This window comes from Artemia franciscana, chromosome 18, assembly GCF_032884065.1.
Source record: "Artemia franciscana chromosome 18, ASM3288406v1, whole genome shotgun sequence".
Taxonomy (NCBI): Eukaryota; Metazoa; Arthropoda; class Branchiopoda; order Anostraca; family Artemiidae; genus Artemia; species Artemia franciscana.
In genome coordinates this window covers 2,053,063-2,066,902 of record NC_088880.1, presented here as the reverse complement: position 1 = coordinate 2,066,902, position 13,840 = coordinate 2,053,063, and the positions used below count along the sequence as shown (strand labels likewise).

The 13,840-nt window shown below is 37.2% G+C and overlaps 1 protein-coding gene across 1 annotated transcript in view; it reads right to left on the bottom strand.

Moving 5' to 3' along the window:
* Window positions 1-621: 621 nt before the first annotated feature.
* LOC136038490 (GRB10-interacting GYF protein 2-like) overlaps window positions 622-13,840 on the bottom strand; it is a 147,646-nt gene continuing 134,427 nt past the window's right edge. Inside the window, exon 2 of the mRNA XM_065721575.1 lies at window positions 622-3,830. Within this exon, the coding sequence (XP_065577647.1) occupies window positions 1,859-2,785 (927 nt within the window). The 5' untranslated portion in view covers window positions 2,786-3,830 and the 3' untranslated portion in view covers window positions 622-1,858. The remainder of the gene's footprint in view (window positions 3,831-13,840) is intronic.

Sequence of the window (13,840 nt, the reverse complement as noted above, 5' to 3'; positions counted from 1 at the left end):
AAAGGATGTCGGACCGGGTACATTCACCAAAAGCAGGCGTAGAAAGAAGCATTCATGTTGATTGGGGTGAACGGTGTAGAGTCTTCCTATCGTGGTATCTTTGAAGATGGTAGGTTGGCCGTCGACTGACTTACCCTGTTTTCGACGTTCAAATACTTTATTTTTAGTATTCCACGTGTAATACGAAGGCACTTCAGTATACAGCAGTTTTTTTGCAAAAGAATCATTTTTGCAAAGCGAAAAAAAAGCTGTTAATGTTGTATCCGGTGGATTCAGGACTCTTTGTTGCACGTTGGTTTCCGTGAAATAAACACGTTGACCATTCTGTAAATGTACCGCTAAGTGAACAACAGCTGGACTACGTTCATGTATCGGAAATGAAAGAATTCGCCAAACAGCTTCATTACTGCTTATGTATCTTCCAGCCTGATATTGTACGATTTCATCGAAATCTTTGATTTCGGGCTGCAAGCCAAAAACTGCCATGTCACTGCCTTTGTTGACGTATTTACATATGTATTTGATTGCCTTTACGGAGTTACAGTATTCAACGTTTATGTGTGCATTAAATGTTTTTGATAATAATGGGGAATATGGAACAACCCACTGGTTATCTACTTCGATGGTGGTACCGTTACGCTTCTTTATTATTGCTGTTTTACCGCCATCTTCAGTAGATCTTCTTCTATATTGTGGGTAACCATCATTGCCAGTAATTGTGTTTGATACTAAAAGTCGAGGATATTGCTTTGTGCACCTTCCTTTGGCCATGCATGGTGAATTTTCGTTCAGTGCACCGCAAGGTCCATGTATCATATTTTTTACAATAATATCATGTAACCCCTTATCGACATTTTTATCAGGTATTTCAGCGGAAATCACATCATCAATTTCGTTCGAAGTAATTTTTTTATGTAGCCAGATTAGTATATGTGCGTGTGGCAAACCTCGTTTTTGCCATTCCACTGAGTACATCCAGCATCGCACTGACCCAAACACTTCAAGTTTTACAATGTAGTTTATCAGTGATTTCAACTTTTGCCGGAAGACACGGGCCATAATGTCATGCCTATGAACCGCCGATTGTCCTTGAAGTAAAAGCTGCAGTATCTCGTCCCAAGATTGATTACATGTAAATGTAATAAGTAAATCTGGACGACCATAGAGACGAACATACGCAATAGCATCTTGAGCATATTCATGCATATGACGGGGACTGCCAGCATATGACGAAGGTAAAATTGTTAATCTTCCAACGTTTGTGGTATTACCGTCATTTATAACTGCATCTCGCAAATGAATGTATTGTTCAGAGCGGAGCTTGGTCTGATTCAGGCGGATATATAGCAAACGTTCTCATTCAATTTTAGCATACATATCAACGACGAATTGGTGAAACAATTCACGGCATTTTAAAATATAATTTTCTTCATCCTGCCGAATCATTAGTCTATAGGAATAATAATGCATTGCACTGCATTTCTTATTCATTTCTTTGTTAGTGGCTGGATTCATCAATTTAATATTAAAGTGATAGCCGTCGGCTCCATCCCAAAAAATGATAGGATATTGTAGGGTATCGTAGCATCGATGAGTTTCAGCAATTCTTAACAACTGAGCGTTTCGCTTATGAAGAATAATATCTCGAGGTAAAAACTGATCACCGACCATAACGATTGCCACTTCGTCGATAGTTGGAGCATTGTATCTACGCACATGTTGGCCAGGAGGCGTTTTGTCAGCGGAAATAACAATTTTATGCGTATCAGTAGGCATCAAATCGATGGCTGTTTTGAACAGACGCACTAAATTATTATTTTCGTGGAAAAGATGTTGCAATTGGGAAACGATTGTCCTTTCAACGTTGGGGTAGAAGGGACCCTGCTCTATGATAAATTTGCCCTTTTACTTTGAAAGTAGACATAAATTGATCTGGATTTTCGATTTGGGCTCCAAACGACGTCATTTGGAAACATGAGTTGTATTTTCTGATTTTTGACAAAAAACGCTTAGATTCTGACGTAGTTCCAGTAAGGAAAGTCTTCAATGGCTCTGGTGGTGCAGCCAATTGAGGAAGTTTAACTTTTCCTGAGGCGCAACACATTCCCATTGTTTCACCATTGAATTTCAAGGCCTTGCAATAGGGACAAATTCTAGACATTGTCCCGATTTGAACACATCTACTCAAGCTATAATCATCGACTGGGTTGTACCTGAATGCCAGGCGATAACTTTCAGGTTGCTCTGATTCCTCGGCACGCTTTCTTTTCTTACTTTCTCTATCAGCAGCAAGCCTGATTTCTTGCTGTTCTTGTGATTCCTCGGCACGCTTTCTTTTCTTACTTTCTCTATCAGCAGCAAGCCTGATTTCTTGCTGTTCTTGTAATTCCTCGGCACGCCTTCTTTTTTCACTTTCTCTTTTAGCAGCAAGTCTGCTTCCGCGTTGCTCTGGTAGTTCCTCGGCACGCTTTCTGTTCTTTCTTTCTCTATCAGCCTCAAGCCTGTTTCCTTGCTGTTCTTTTGATTCCTCGGCACGCTTTCTGTTCTTTCTTTCTCTATCAGCCTCAAGCCTGTTTCCTTGCTGTTCTTTTGATTCCTCGGCACGCCTTCTTTTTTCACTTTCTCTTTTAGCAGCAAGTCTGCTTTCGCGTTGCTCTGGTAGTTCCTCGGCACGCTTTCTTTTCTGACTTTCTCTATCAGCAGCAAGTTTTTTGGCATAGACTCTTTGAGCATCTTCATCGGCTTTTGCCATGGTAAGTTCATCAGTCATTGTAAACTCAAACATTAATAGATTTCTACGTGAACATATGTCTTAAATATCTTGAATGACGTCACCGTCAAAGCAAAAATGACGACAACTAATTTCATGACGTCAGTCAACACAGAAACATGACGTCACCTGATCCACAGACAGACACACAGACAGACAACTTATTTTTATATATATAGATATTTATATATTTTTAACTACGTAAAACTTGCGAATATACAACATTCTTGGCTGTCCCATTGTCTGTGCATATAAATAGATATTCAGGTTTGCCAACTTTTGAACATGCAACATATAATTGCCCATGGGAAAAACAATCTGTATTCAGATCTATACCTCATTATTCTAATGATTGCCCTTGAGCTTTGTTGATGGTGATTGCTAATCGAACATTGCCTGTGTCCCCGTCGTCATTTACATATCGCCCTGTGCCCCCCGGCGTCCCCGTTATTGTTGTTTCCCTGTGTCCCGGTCGTCATTTGTGTCCCGGTGTCCCAGTCTGTAATTTCTCTTTGAGTGTCGCGGTTGTCATTTATATTCCCTGTGTCCTGGTGTCCCGGTCGTCATTTTTGTCCCGGTCGTCATTTGTGTTCCGGTGTCCCGGTCTGTAATTTCTCTTTGAGTGTCCTGGTCGTCATTTATATTCCCTGTGTCCCGGTCGTCATTTGTGTCCCGGTGCTTTATTAATGGTGATTGCTAATCGAACATTCTTTGTGTCCCGGTCGCTTTCTCTTTGAGTGTCCCGGTCGTCATTGATATTCCCTATGTCCCAGTGTCCTGGTCGTCATTTGTGTCCCGATATCCCGGTCTGTAATTTCGTCAGTCGACAAACATGACGTCAGTCGACACACAAACATGACGTCACTCGACAGACACACAGACAACTTATTTTTATATATATACTAGCTGTTGGTTTTGTTGATGGTGATTTTGAGCTTTGTTGATGGTGATTGCTAATCGAACATTCCCTGTGTCCCCGTCGTCATTTATATATCCCCCTGTGCCCCCCGGCGTCCCCGTTGTAGTTGTGTCCCTGTGTCCCCGTCGTCATTTATATTCCCTGTGTCCCGGTCGTCATTTGTATCCCGGTGTCCTGGTCTGTATATACATTTGTTTTTGAAATGGTATCTGATGAAATAAATTTTTGTATTTTTCCCCTTTTTTTCTTTTTAGTTTTTTTTTTGGTTTTTACTTTTTTTTAGTTTTTTTATTTTTTTTCTTTTTTCTTTTTTTTATTTTTATTTTTTTAGTTTTGTTTTTCTCCTTTATTTTTCATTTAATTCCTTTTTTTCTTTTTTTTTCTTTTTAATTTTTGTAGTTTTTTAGCTTTTTTAGTTTTTTATTAGTTTTTAGTTTTTTTTCTTTTTAGTTTTTTTTTTAGTTTTTACCTTTTTTTTAGTTTTTTTAGTTATATATATATATATATATATATATATATATATATATATATATATATATATATATATATATATATATATATATATATATATATAAATATATATATATATATAAGTTTTTAACTATGTAAAACTTGCGAATATACAACATACTTCGCTGTCCCATTGTCTGTGCATATAAATAGATTGTCAGGTTTACTGACTCTTGAACATGCAACATATAATTGTCCATGGGAAAAACAATCCGTATTCAGATCTATACCTCATTATTCTAATGATTACCCATGAGTTTTGTTGATGGTGATTGCTAATAGAACATTCCCTGTGTCCCCGTCGTCATTTATATATCCCCCTGTGCCCCTGGCGTCCCCGTTGTAGTTGTGTCCCTGTGTCCCGGTCGTCATTTATATTCCCTGTGTCCCGGTCGTCATTTGTGTCCCGGTGTCCCAGTTTGTAATTTCTCTTTGAGTGTCCCGGTCGTCATTTATATTCCCTGTGTCCCGGTATCCCGGTTGTCATTTGTGTCCCGTTGTCCCGGTCTGTAATTTCTCTTCGAACAATCCCTGTGTCCCGGTCGTCATTTATATATCCCCCCTGTGCCCCCGGCGTCCCCGTTGTAGTTGTGTCCCTGTGTCCCGGTCGTCATTTATTTTTCCTGTGTCCTGGTCGTGATTTGTGTCCCGGTGTCCCAGTCTGTAATTTCTCTTTGAGTGTCCCCGTCGTCATTTATATTGCCTGTGTCCCGGTGTTCCGGTCGTCATTTGTGTCCCGGTCTGTAATTTCATCAGTTGACAAACATGACGTCAGTCGACAAACAACTTCATGACGACATACAGCTCAATCCTTATAATGACGTCAGTCGACAAACATGACGTTTGTCGATACACAAACATGACGTCACTTGATAGACATAACACACATACAACTTATTTTTATATATATAGATATTATAGTATAAATAGTATTATAAATAGTATTATAAATAGCATATAAATAGCATAATAGTATTATAAAGTATTGTAAATTATAAGGTAATTATAATGTATATTTTAGGTAATTATAAGGTAATTTCTTTTACACAGCAGAAGCAACATTATAAATTTGTGTTTACAGTTCTTCAATACAACAATCCTAGACATGGAAAAAACAATTCTGTGTAAACATTACGACAATTAAAATTTCTCATTTAAATTAATACATACCTCTATTCTCGTCGAACTCTTCAACTTGCTAAAGATGAAAAGAACTCTAAGTTGAAATTGTGTTATTACACCATGCACTGAGTCCAGTCTGTTCTGTAGCTCAAACATATCTGAAACTGCTACTGTCAGTGTTGTGGCTGGGCTCCACAAATGGTCGAACTTTTATTAGCTTTCCCAAAGGCTTTTAATTTTGATTAGTGTTGCCTATGCATTGGGTTTTTCAAATAGGGGGCAGGGTTCGGTAAACCACAGACCAAACTGAGGAATGTTTCGCGGAAATAGTGTAAAATATGACTTTCCTGTGTTCCGGCCTTTATTCAAAAAAACTCTCTACTGTTGGTCAGGTACACTCACAGGAATTTAATTCGAAGAGGGGGTTGGGCTAACACTGTGCAAAACAGTCAATTTATCTGAAATGCATTCCTGACTGCTCATGTGAGTGATCATTGAGTCCATTGACCCAAAGAAAAATTGAAATGATCTGATGTGCCCAATACACTTATTTTTTCATTATGAAGCATTTCTAATAGATTCGAAATCGAAAAAGATATTACTGAGCTGGCTGGCGTGGCTGAGATTCCTTTCCGTAGATATTCATGACTAGTAGAAAATCGTCCGATTGCCCGAGTGCCTCATTCGCTAACAAGCAAGAATACGCTAGACCAGACAAGTAAAACTGGTGAAAACCATGGTTTCCTCAGTACATCAGTCACCAAATCCAGGTATCATACTACTGCTACTAACAACTCAATTCTTTTATTGCAACCCTAGAAACTGGGGTTGAACCATATTGCTTGTACAGCTCACTGTTTCAGTCACTCGTCGCTGGTCGGAGGTCATTTCACAGGTCAATCATACAAGTGCTTAGACCACCTTGAGAAATTCCTTTGGAAAACTAGAAGCAAATCTTGCCAGCCTTTCGAAGTGTCCATGTTTCATAGGCATGATTGACTAGGGCCTCCAGCATTCTAATCTCAGTTTGCGGACTTGTCTTATTATTCTTCCAAACTGTTTTTTTCAACTGCAAAAATACCCTACGCTTTGGTTATTCTATTTTCACATTTCTACTGCTTCCACCTTCTTTACTTTTAGTACTACCTACTATAGTATACTATTGTACTTTCAGTGGTACCTATTAAAAGTACTTTAGTACTTTTTAGTGCCTTCAGTACTTACGGTAAGGAACTTTATCCATGTCATCGATTTTCTTTTTACCTAACGTGTCCTTTTCACCCGCAGTTATTCCTAGTCTAAGCGATTTAGTATTCTTGAAATAAATTTTCAAAACTAATATTAGAACCTCAACTCCAAGAACTTTCAGAAGCTCCTTAATTTCAAATTATTTTTTTTTTTTGAACATCCAGTGAAGGTGAGTTTTACATTTGCATTTTATACCCTGTTCTCCAATAACCTTCGCCGTGTTTTTGAGGACAAAGTCTATAAAAATGATGTATGAAAACGGATATAGGACAAAAGCCCACTTAACACCTGATTCCGTACGGAACCAACTACTAACCTCACTTCCTACCTTAACCGCAATAAAATGATTCGATACATAGCATACACATACACAGCACTATGATGCACGATACATATACATAGCACTTTGATGCATTTATCTAGTATCTAGTAAAGAATAAACACTAGCCCATAGTAACCAAAAAAAACTCCGAACCAAAAAAACAAATTTTTTTGAAAAGACTTCCAGTGAGGAAAAATCGCCATTTGAAGTTGATTTAGGAATGGTAACTATGATTTCGATTATGTTTAAGAGTAAAAGTTTATTGCAGAAACTAATCTATGGGAATTTCGAAAAATAACCTAATACCCCACAAAAATGGTGGATGTATGGTACATATTCTTTTACAAAAAATAAATTTTTAATCAAATCATTCCTTTGTAAGATGCAAACATTGATAAGAATATTGAGCATCAGACAGTCCTATATTTCTTCAGCAGGACTTGGGATATCTGAGTTTAAATAACAATCACCCAGTACTTTTCAATGCCTCTGATTTGAGACACAAAGTGAACCTTTGGCTCCCTTCGTTTCCCTGTAAAGGTTTTACCAGGACAGTAATTATATTCCACCCGTCTTTGAGTGGAGTCAAACAAGGATTTTCGCTCTGTAGGATTGTAGGCACAAAGCACATTCTTGGCTCCTCCATCGCCTCCTCCCCCCCCCACCGAGATCCCCCCAAAAAAGTATGCAGGTAACTATTTTTCACCAACCGGGTTGAACTTTATGGGGCAAGTAGTTTTGGGTCAATGGGTCAGAGAAGTTAGATTTTCAGAAACGGTTATTTTCTAAGCCCCACCTACTTTCCTTTGCATAGTACCCACGTTCATTTAAAACTTGGTTGCCAGATATATTCCGACAACCGAATATTAATCAAGAAATCTTAGACTGTTGGACCTTAACCTCCTGGCACTGGTTGCCAGCTTCAATGTTCGGGATTTCTCTTTTGTCACAGGAATTGACTTGTGAGTAAGAATCATAAAGCATGGTTATTTTCAAGGAACAGGGTCAACTTGGTTCTGCAATTACAGCTACCCTATATCGTTTCCTAGACTAGTGGTGGAGACATTTTTCTCCACGCTACTGCTTAACTAGCGATTATAAATAGTTATGCTACACAATTACCTAGTTCTGCAATTATTACTACAGTATTGTATACGTTAATCCATAGGAGATAGGCGTAGAATCAATTTTTTCTTACCGTCAGACATACAACAAACATGTAATAGGTGTTATGTTCTCAAGAAAAGTAACGCAGCCTTAACCAGTGCATACTTCAATTTTAGAAATTAGACCATAGATTTGGTCAGGTATTATGTTTCGGGGCAATTAGCAAACAGCGTTAGTATGCATTGATGGTGTATTTTCACAGCAACAACCTTCATTGAACGTAAAAAATAGGGAATAAAGTTGGTTTACCTAGTTCTGCAATTATTACTACAGTATTGTATACGTTAATCCATAGGAGATAGGCGTAGAATCGCCTATTAGGAGCATGTGGTCCATAGGAGCACTCCTTTAAGGAGCATGTGGTCCATTTCTGTTTTACTGTTTTAAGCAGCAATTCTTCTTAAACATACCATTTTGAGAGTCTTGAGGGATGGGCGATTCTCACAAAGTGACTAAAATAGGGATTAGGGGGCTTATTTCCATAGACGAATTAAAATTGTTAATTTCTCTTCTGTCTACCCTACCCTACCCTACCGCTTGAATTGAGAGGTAGGAGCTCCCTTGGTTCTTTCAAAAAGAGAATAAAAAATTATCTTATTTTGAATTAGTTTAATTTGAATAAAGAATCTAATTAGAAAAGTGATTTTAGCTATTATTGAGTTTTTTGTGGGGGTTGGAGTGGTTTGCTCCTGGATGAAGAGGTGGGGACTTGTAGGGATGTTTCTTTGGTAGGGGCCATGGTTGTATCGAGAAGTGGAGGGAGAGCCATAGTGCATATTTATTTTTGAGGTGATATGGGACTCAGCATGCAGTTTTTGCATAGAGATGAGAGATTATGTATGTTATGACTGTTATAATTTTTTTTAATAAACCCGAATGAACTGAACTGTCTGTCTATCCATCCGTTCACTGAATTTAAACTTATACTGTCCAAGCCAGAAACTTGAAAATTTCTTTAGAAACTCCTGGATTCAGAAGACCTGCTACAATTTCAAAAAAAAACAATATATACCATAAAAACAATAAAAACAATACAATAAAATAAAATATAATAAAAACAATACAATAAAAACAATACAATATACAATAAAAACAATAAAACAATATATACCATACAAGGATAGAACTTTCAGTAAAGATTTTCTATCATCTGAATCAAATACCTTTTCAAGATCTATGACACTGAGGATCAAAGGGATTTGGTGATTCAGACACCTCTTAAGCATTAAACTAACTGCTGAAGTTGGTTGACACATCTTCTACCCTTCCTAAGACAACACTGTTCTCCTCCTAGAATTACAAAATCTCTTAGTCTGCGTCATCCACGTAGGTTAAAATTATTAAATAGTTTTAAAATAATAATTAATTATAATCAGAGAAATAAATTGATATAATTAGAGAAAGATTGAGGTTGCTAGGACACGTTTTACGGATGAATAATGACAGATTGCCAAGGATCATCCTTTTCAGCCATCCAAGAAAGGATTTAAAGAATATTGGAGCTTCTTGGGAGGGTGTAAAGAGGAAACCTTTTAATAGCTTTTGATGGAGGAAGAGAATGCATGGCTGTATTTGCCTTAGGCAGCTTGGGGCTGGAGTTAGTTGCTAACAGTCGTAGTTATTAATAACAATAATAAACTCCCATCTGGCCGGATTGGCCGATTCGGGGCTTCTCCTCTAATGACATCATAACGATATTTTAATTATTAATAATAATAATTAATACAATAATAAAAAGATTAATGGTAGCTATCAAATTATAAAAGTTATTTAACTTAGTCGATGCATCTATTAGTTTTACAATGTTGTCTTGTAGCAGCTCTTGGTCTAAGGAGTATCGTCGTGCTGAGTAATTTGCTTTTTACAGAAATCAAGCTAAATACCTTTGTAATTATTACTTATAACCTCTGTTGCGAAAGGGGTTTGATCAAAGTTTTGCTAAAGTCGTAAGATACTTTCCCAATGCAATTACCTACTCTCCTTATAAAACTTCCGGTCATTGCGAGTAAATACAAGTAAAACGGGAGTGCTGCTCACATTTAGAAAGAATTTAATAAAGACTGTTCGTTCAGATTTCAGTAGTGAGCTATTCTAACATTTTGCAAATTATTTGGTGATTATTTTCCTCATTTTCAGCTACTTTTTCTTTCTGAGAAGTTTGAATTTTTGTCGTTGTTCCATTCTTGTGATAAAGGCCTTGCTATAAGTTGATACTTATAAGTTGTACCATGTTAATCCAAATAGAATTTCATTCTTCAGTAATTTCTCTCTGACTTTGCAACTACCCGATTTCATGTACTTATTAGCCAAATTTTTAACAGCCAAGGCCTCATGGTCTTTCTATCTTTTCAGTGCTATCTCTAACTCCACCTTGTGAAATAGATATTTCTTTAATTCCAAAATGTTGATTTTTTTTCTGTTTTTCTCTATAAAATATCTTCTGGCCTTATCACAGTTAAAAAAATTCTAAAAATGTTATTCCCATGTCTCTCTAACGCTTCCTTTGTTCCTAACTACCGCATGAAATTCAAATAGTCCTCGCAGCACATTAAGCCCAATGCACCTCTTGTTTAGTGCTACACTAGTGTTACCAGAGGCTTTTCCTTGTGTTAACTTCATTTGTTTGTAACTGGCGAGACTTACCATCTAGTGTCATCACGATCCCCCCTTCAAGAATTATCACTCCAACGCAGGATTATCATAGCAAAAGACGGCAATACCGTACCAAATCTAAAAAAAAATAGTTTTAACTCATTGTCGCCTTCAGATTTTTCTGTTTGTCTACGTATTTGAAGTCTCTACCAGATCTTCTCAAAGCTCCTTTTTCTTTAACTTAGCTGCTTAACAGTAGACATCCCGGTGGCGTGGATACCACTTCTGCCACAAAATGGATAAGCAATAAATTGTGGAGACATCTTTTGGAGAGCATCTTTGGAGACACTGTTAAGGTAGGATTGTTTTAGTTTCAGGATTTTGTCAGATCTAGTTTTCAACTTTTGGAACTTGCATTTGTCTTTTCGTCAAACTTCTTGTTTTAGGAAAAAGGGAAAAACAAGAAAAATCCTCTAAAAATACTTCAAATTTATGGGTAATTGAGAGATTACGCAATTCCGTTTGGGTAATTAGAATTGAAATGTTATATCCCTCCCCCCATCAATGCGCCTGTATACGTGCTAGACCTGAAAAATTCATTACTTAGTAGTGAGTAGCGCAAGTAGTGAAATTAGCAAGGATTAACAATATCCAAAACGAAGTTTTTAGGGGTCTGTTCACCAGCTTCAGCACTCTTAGAAATTTGTCACCTCTTAAATTATTATGTCTAAGAGCCAAGTTTCTAAGCTCATATTATGATTGCAGAATCCGTTGCAACCTAGTAAAGAATATACTGATTTCACGGTTGCCAGCTGATTAGAATATCACGTGGCATTGGAGGCTTTCAGAAGCAAACCTTACTACTGCCACTTTTTAGCCTTTTTTGAGTTTTATGCTCGAGAACTATATTTACTCTGAGCTTCAAACACAGTGGCGCCATTTCAGAAAACCTTAGGGGGGGGGCCAAAAATCGATTTTGGGCCCCCATCCAGCCTAAAAATTTTTAAAATTTTCGAACATGCCTTTAGGTACCGTACTACCTTTGGGGTTCGCATTTTGCAGCTTATTTAGGGACCAAAAACAGTACCAAAATAGAACATTTACTGTATAAATCAGAAACTTACGTACAGTTACTTCAGCAATGGATATCTCCTTTGCTTCATTTTTGCGAAGTCGTCGACAAGCTTCTCAAAATTGAGCTCCTTCACTGCAGCTTTCTCAGAGAATATAAGCAGCAAATGCGAAAGTCGCTCGTTTTCCATCGTTGTCCGGAGGTAGTCCTTCACAAACGTCAACACAGAGAAAAAACGTTCATTTGAGCACGTTGTGAGCGGGAGTGTGAGGACTACCCTGACGACCTTAAGAAGCTTAGAATAAGCTTCTTTCAATCCTCCGAGGCGTTCGAAGACATCTAAAGCGTTTGCCGGTTTCTGTGGAAGCTACGACACAAATGCACGAGCTATTAAAGCTTGACACTTCAGCTGCATAGTATCGATTCCCGCCTGATCGAAGTATGTCGCGATCACAAGAAGTAAATCTGAGTCCATAAAATCTTTGGATTTGGGGTTAAGGCAACGTGTGGCTTCTAGCACTGGCAGCTGGACAGAAAAACGCTCTTCAAACTAATTTAACACTCTGTCCAAAACCTCGTAGAACTCTCTCCGCATTTTGCCATTTTGTTTAAATATATTTACATTTTGTTTAACAGCCATTTTGTTTAATATATTTGAAAAATCTAATAAATATGTCTTTAAAGATGTCTTAATTGTCCAAAGTCTCTGGGGGAAGGTGTTCAATTTGTGGACTTTGCCCTTTTTTATAAATAGTATAGGTAATTGCGAAGTATACAGACGTTTTCAGTTTTTTTCTGGTGGGGGGCAGCTCGAGCAGAGGAGGTTATGTAGGAGGATCTTTCCATGGAGAAACTTTTCATAGGGGAGCTGAATTTTCAATCAAGGGGGCACTGGATTTCCAAGCATTATTAAAAAAAGAATAAGAAATTAAATGAAAAAAAAGTTTCTTCAACTCAAAGTAAGGAGCAGGATTGAAACTTAAAACGAAAAGAAATTATTACATATGAGAAGGTTCACCCTTTCGTCAATACCTCGCTCTTTACGCTAAAGTTTTTTTTTTAGTACTTTCAAAAGAGATATTTATTCTAATCAAACGGCCTTTGAGATTCAGGAGTCATTCTTAAAGAATTGGAACCAAATTTGAACAGCGTAAAGAGCGAGTATTGACAAGGGGGTGAACCCCTTCATATACTTAAAAATTGCTATCCGTTTTGAGCTTTAATGTTTCTTCTTACATTCAGTTGAAAAAACATGTCTTTTTTATTTCATTCAATTAAGTCCAATGTGCTATTCAATTTTATGTTTTGTAGGTTTTTATAGGTTTTATAGGTTTCTGTGATACACTTCTTTATTTATTTTTTTGTTTATGTAGGATTACCTTGCAAAGCTATCATTCCCTTGATTCTATATTTTAACCTAGAATCAATAAACACAAAATATGATGCACGAGTACTGCTGTCGGGTGATTAAACACTTTTTGAAGCAAGGTAAACTGAAGCTAGCCATAGTAATTCATGCGGACGAAAACTTATTAGGTTTGAAATTTCTTATCTTTGTCGCTTTTTGTTCTATCTTTCCTCTTCAAAAGAAGAAACTCAACAAGATTTGTCTGAGCATTATCTTATAAACAGTTCTTGGTAACGAGCTGTAAGTAAGGAGCGACCCGGCTCAATAGTAACCGAAACTCTAAAAAACGGAATTTGATACCAATAGATATGTCAACAGAACTAAACTTTTATGCTGATTTTAAATACATTTTGTTAAGTTTAGTCTTACCCTTCAAAGGTTACAAGCCTGAGAAATGTGCCTGATTTTCAAAAAATGGCTGAAACACCCTTAGAACTCATATAATCATAATAAAATCATACCATCAGATTCAGCGTATTAAGAGAACCCTATTGTAGAGGCTCCAAGCTCCTATCTGCAAAAATGTGGAATTTTGTACTTCATATTAGAAGAAAGATCACGGATGCGTGTTTATTTATTTATTTTTTTTGCCCAGGGGTGATCATATCGAACCAGTGGGCCAAGACATCGGGAGAGGGCTTATTCTAACGGAAATTCAAAGTTCTAGTGCCCTTTTTAAGTTACCAAAAAAATTGGAGGGCAACTAGGCC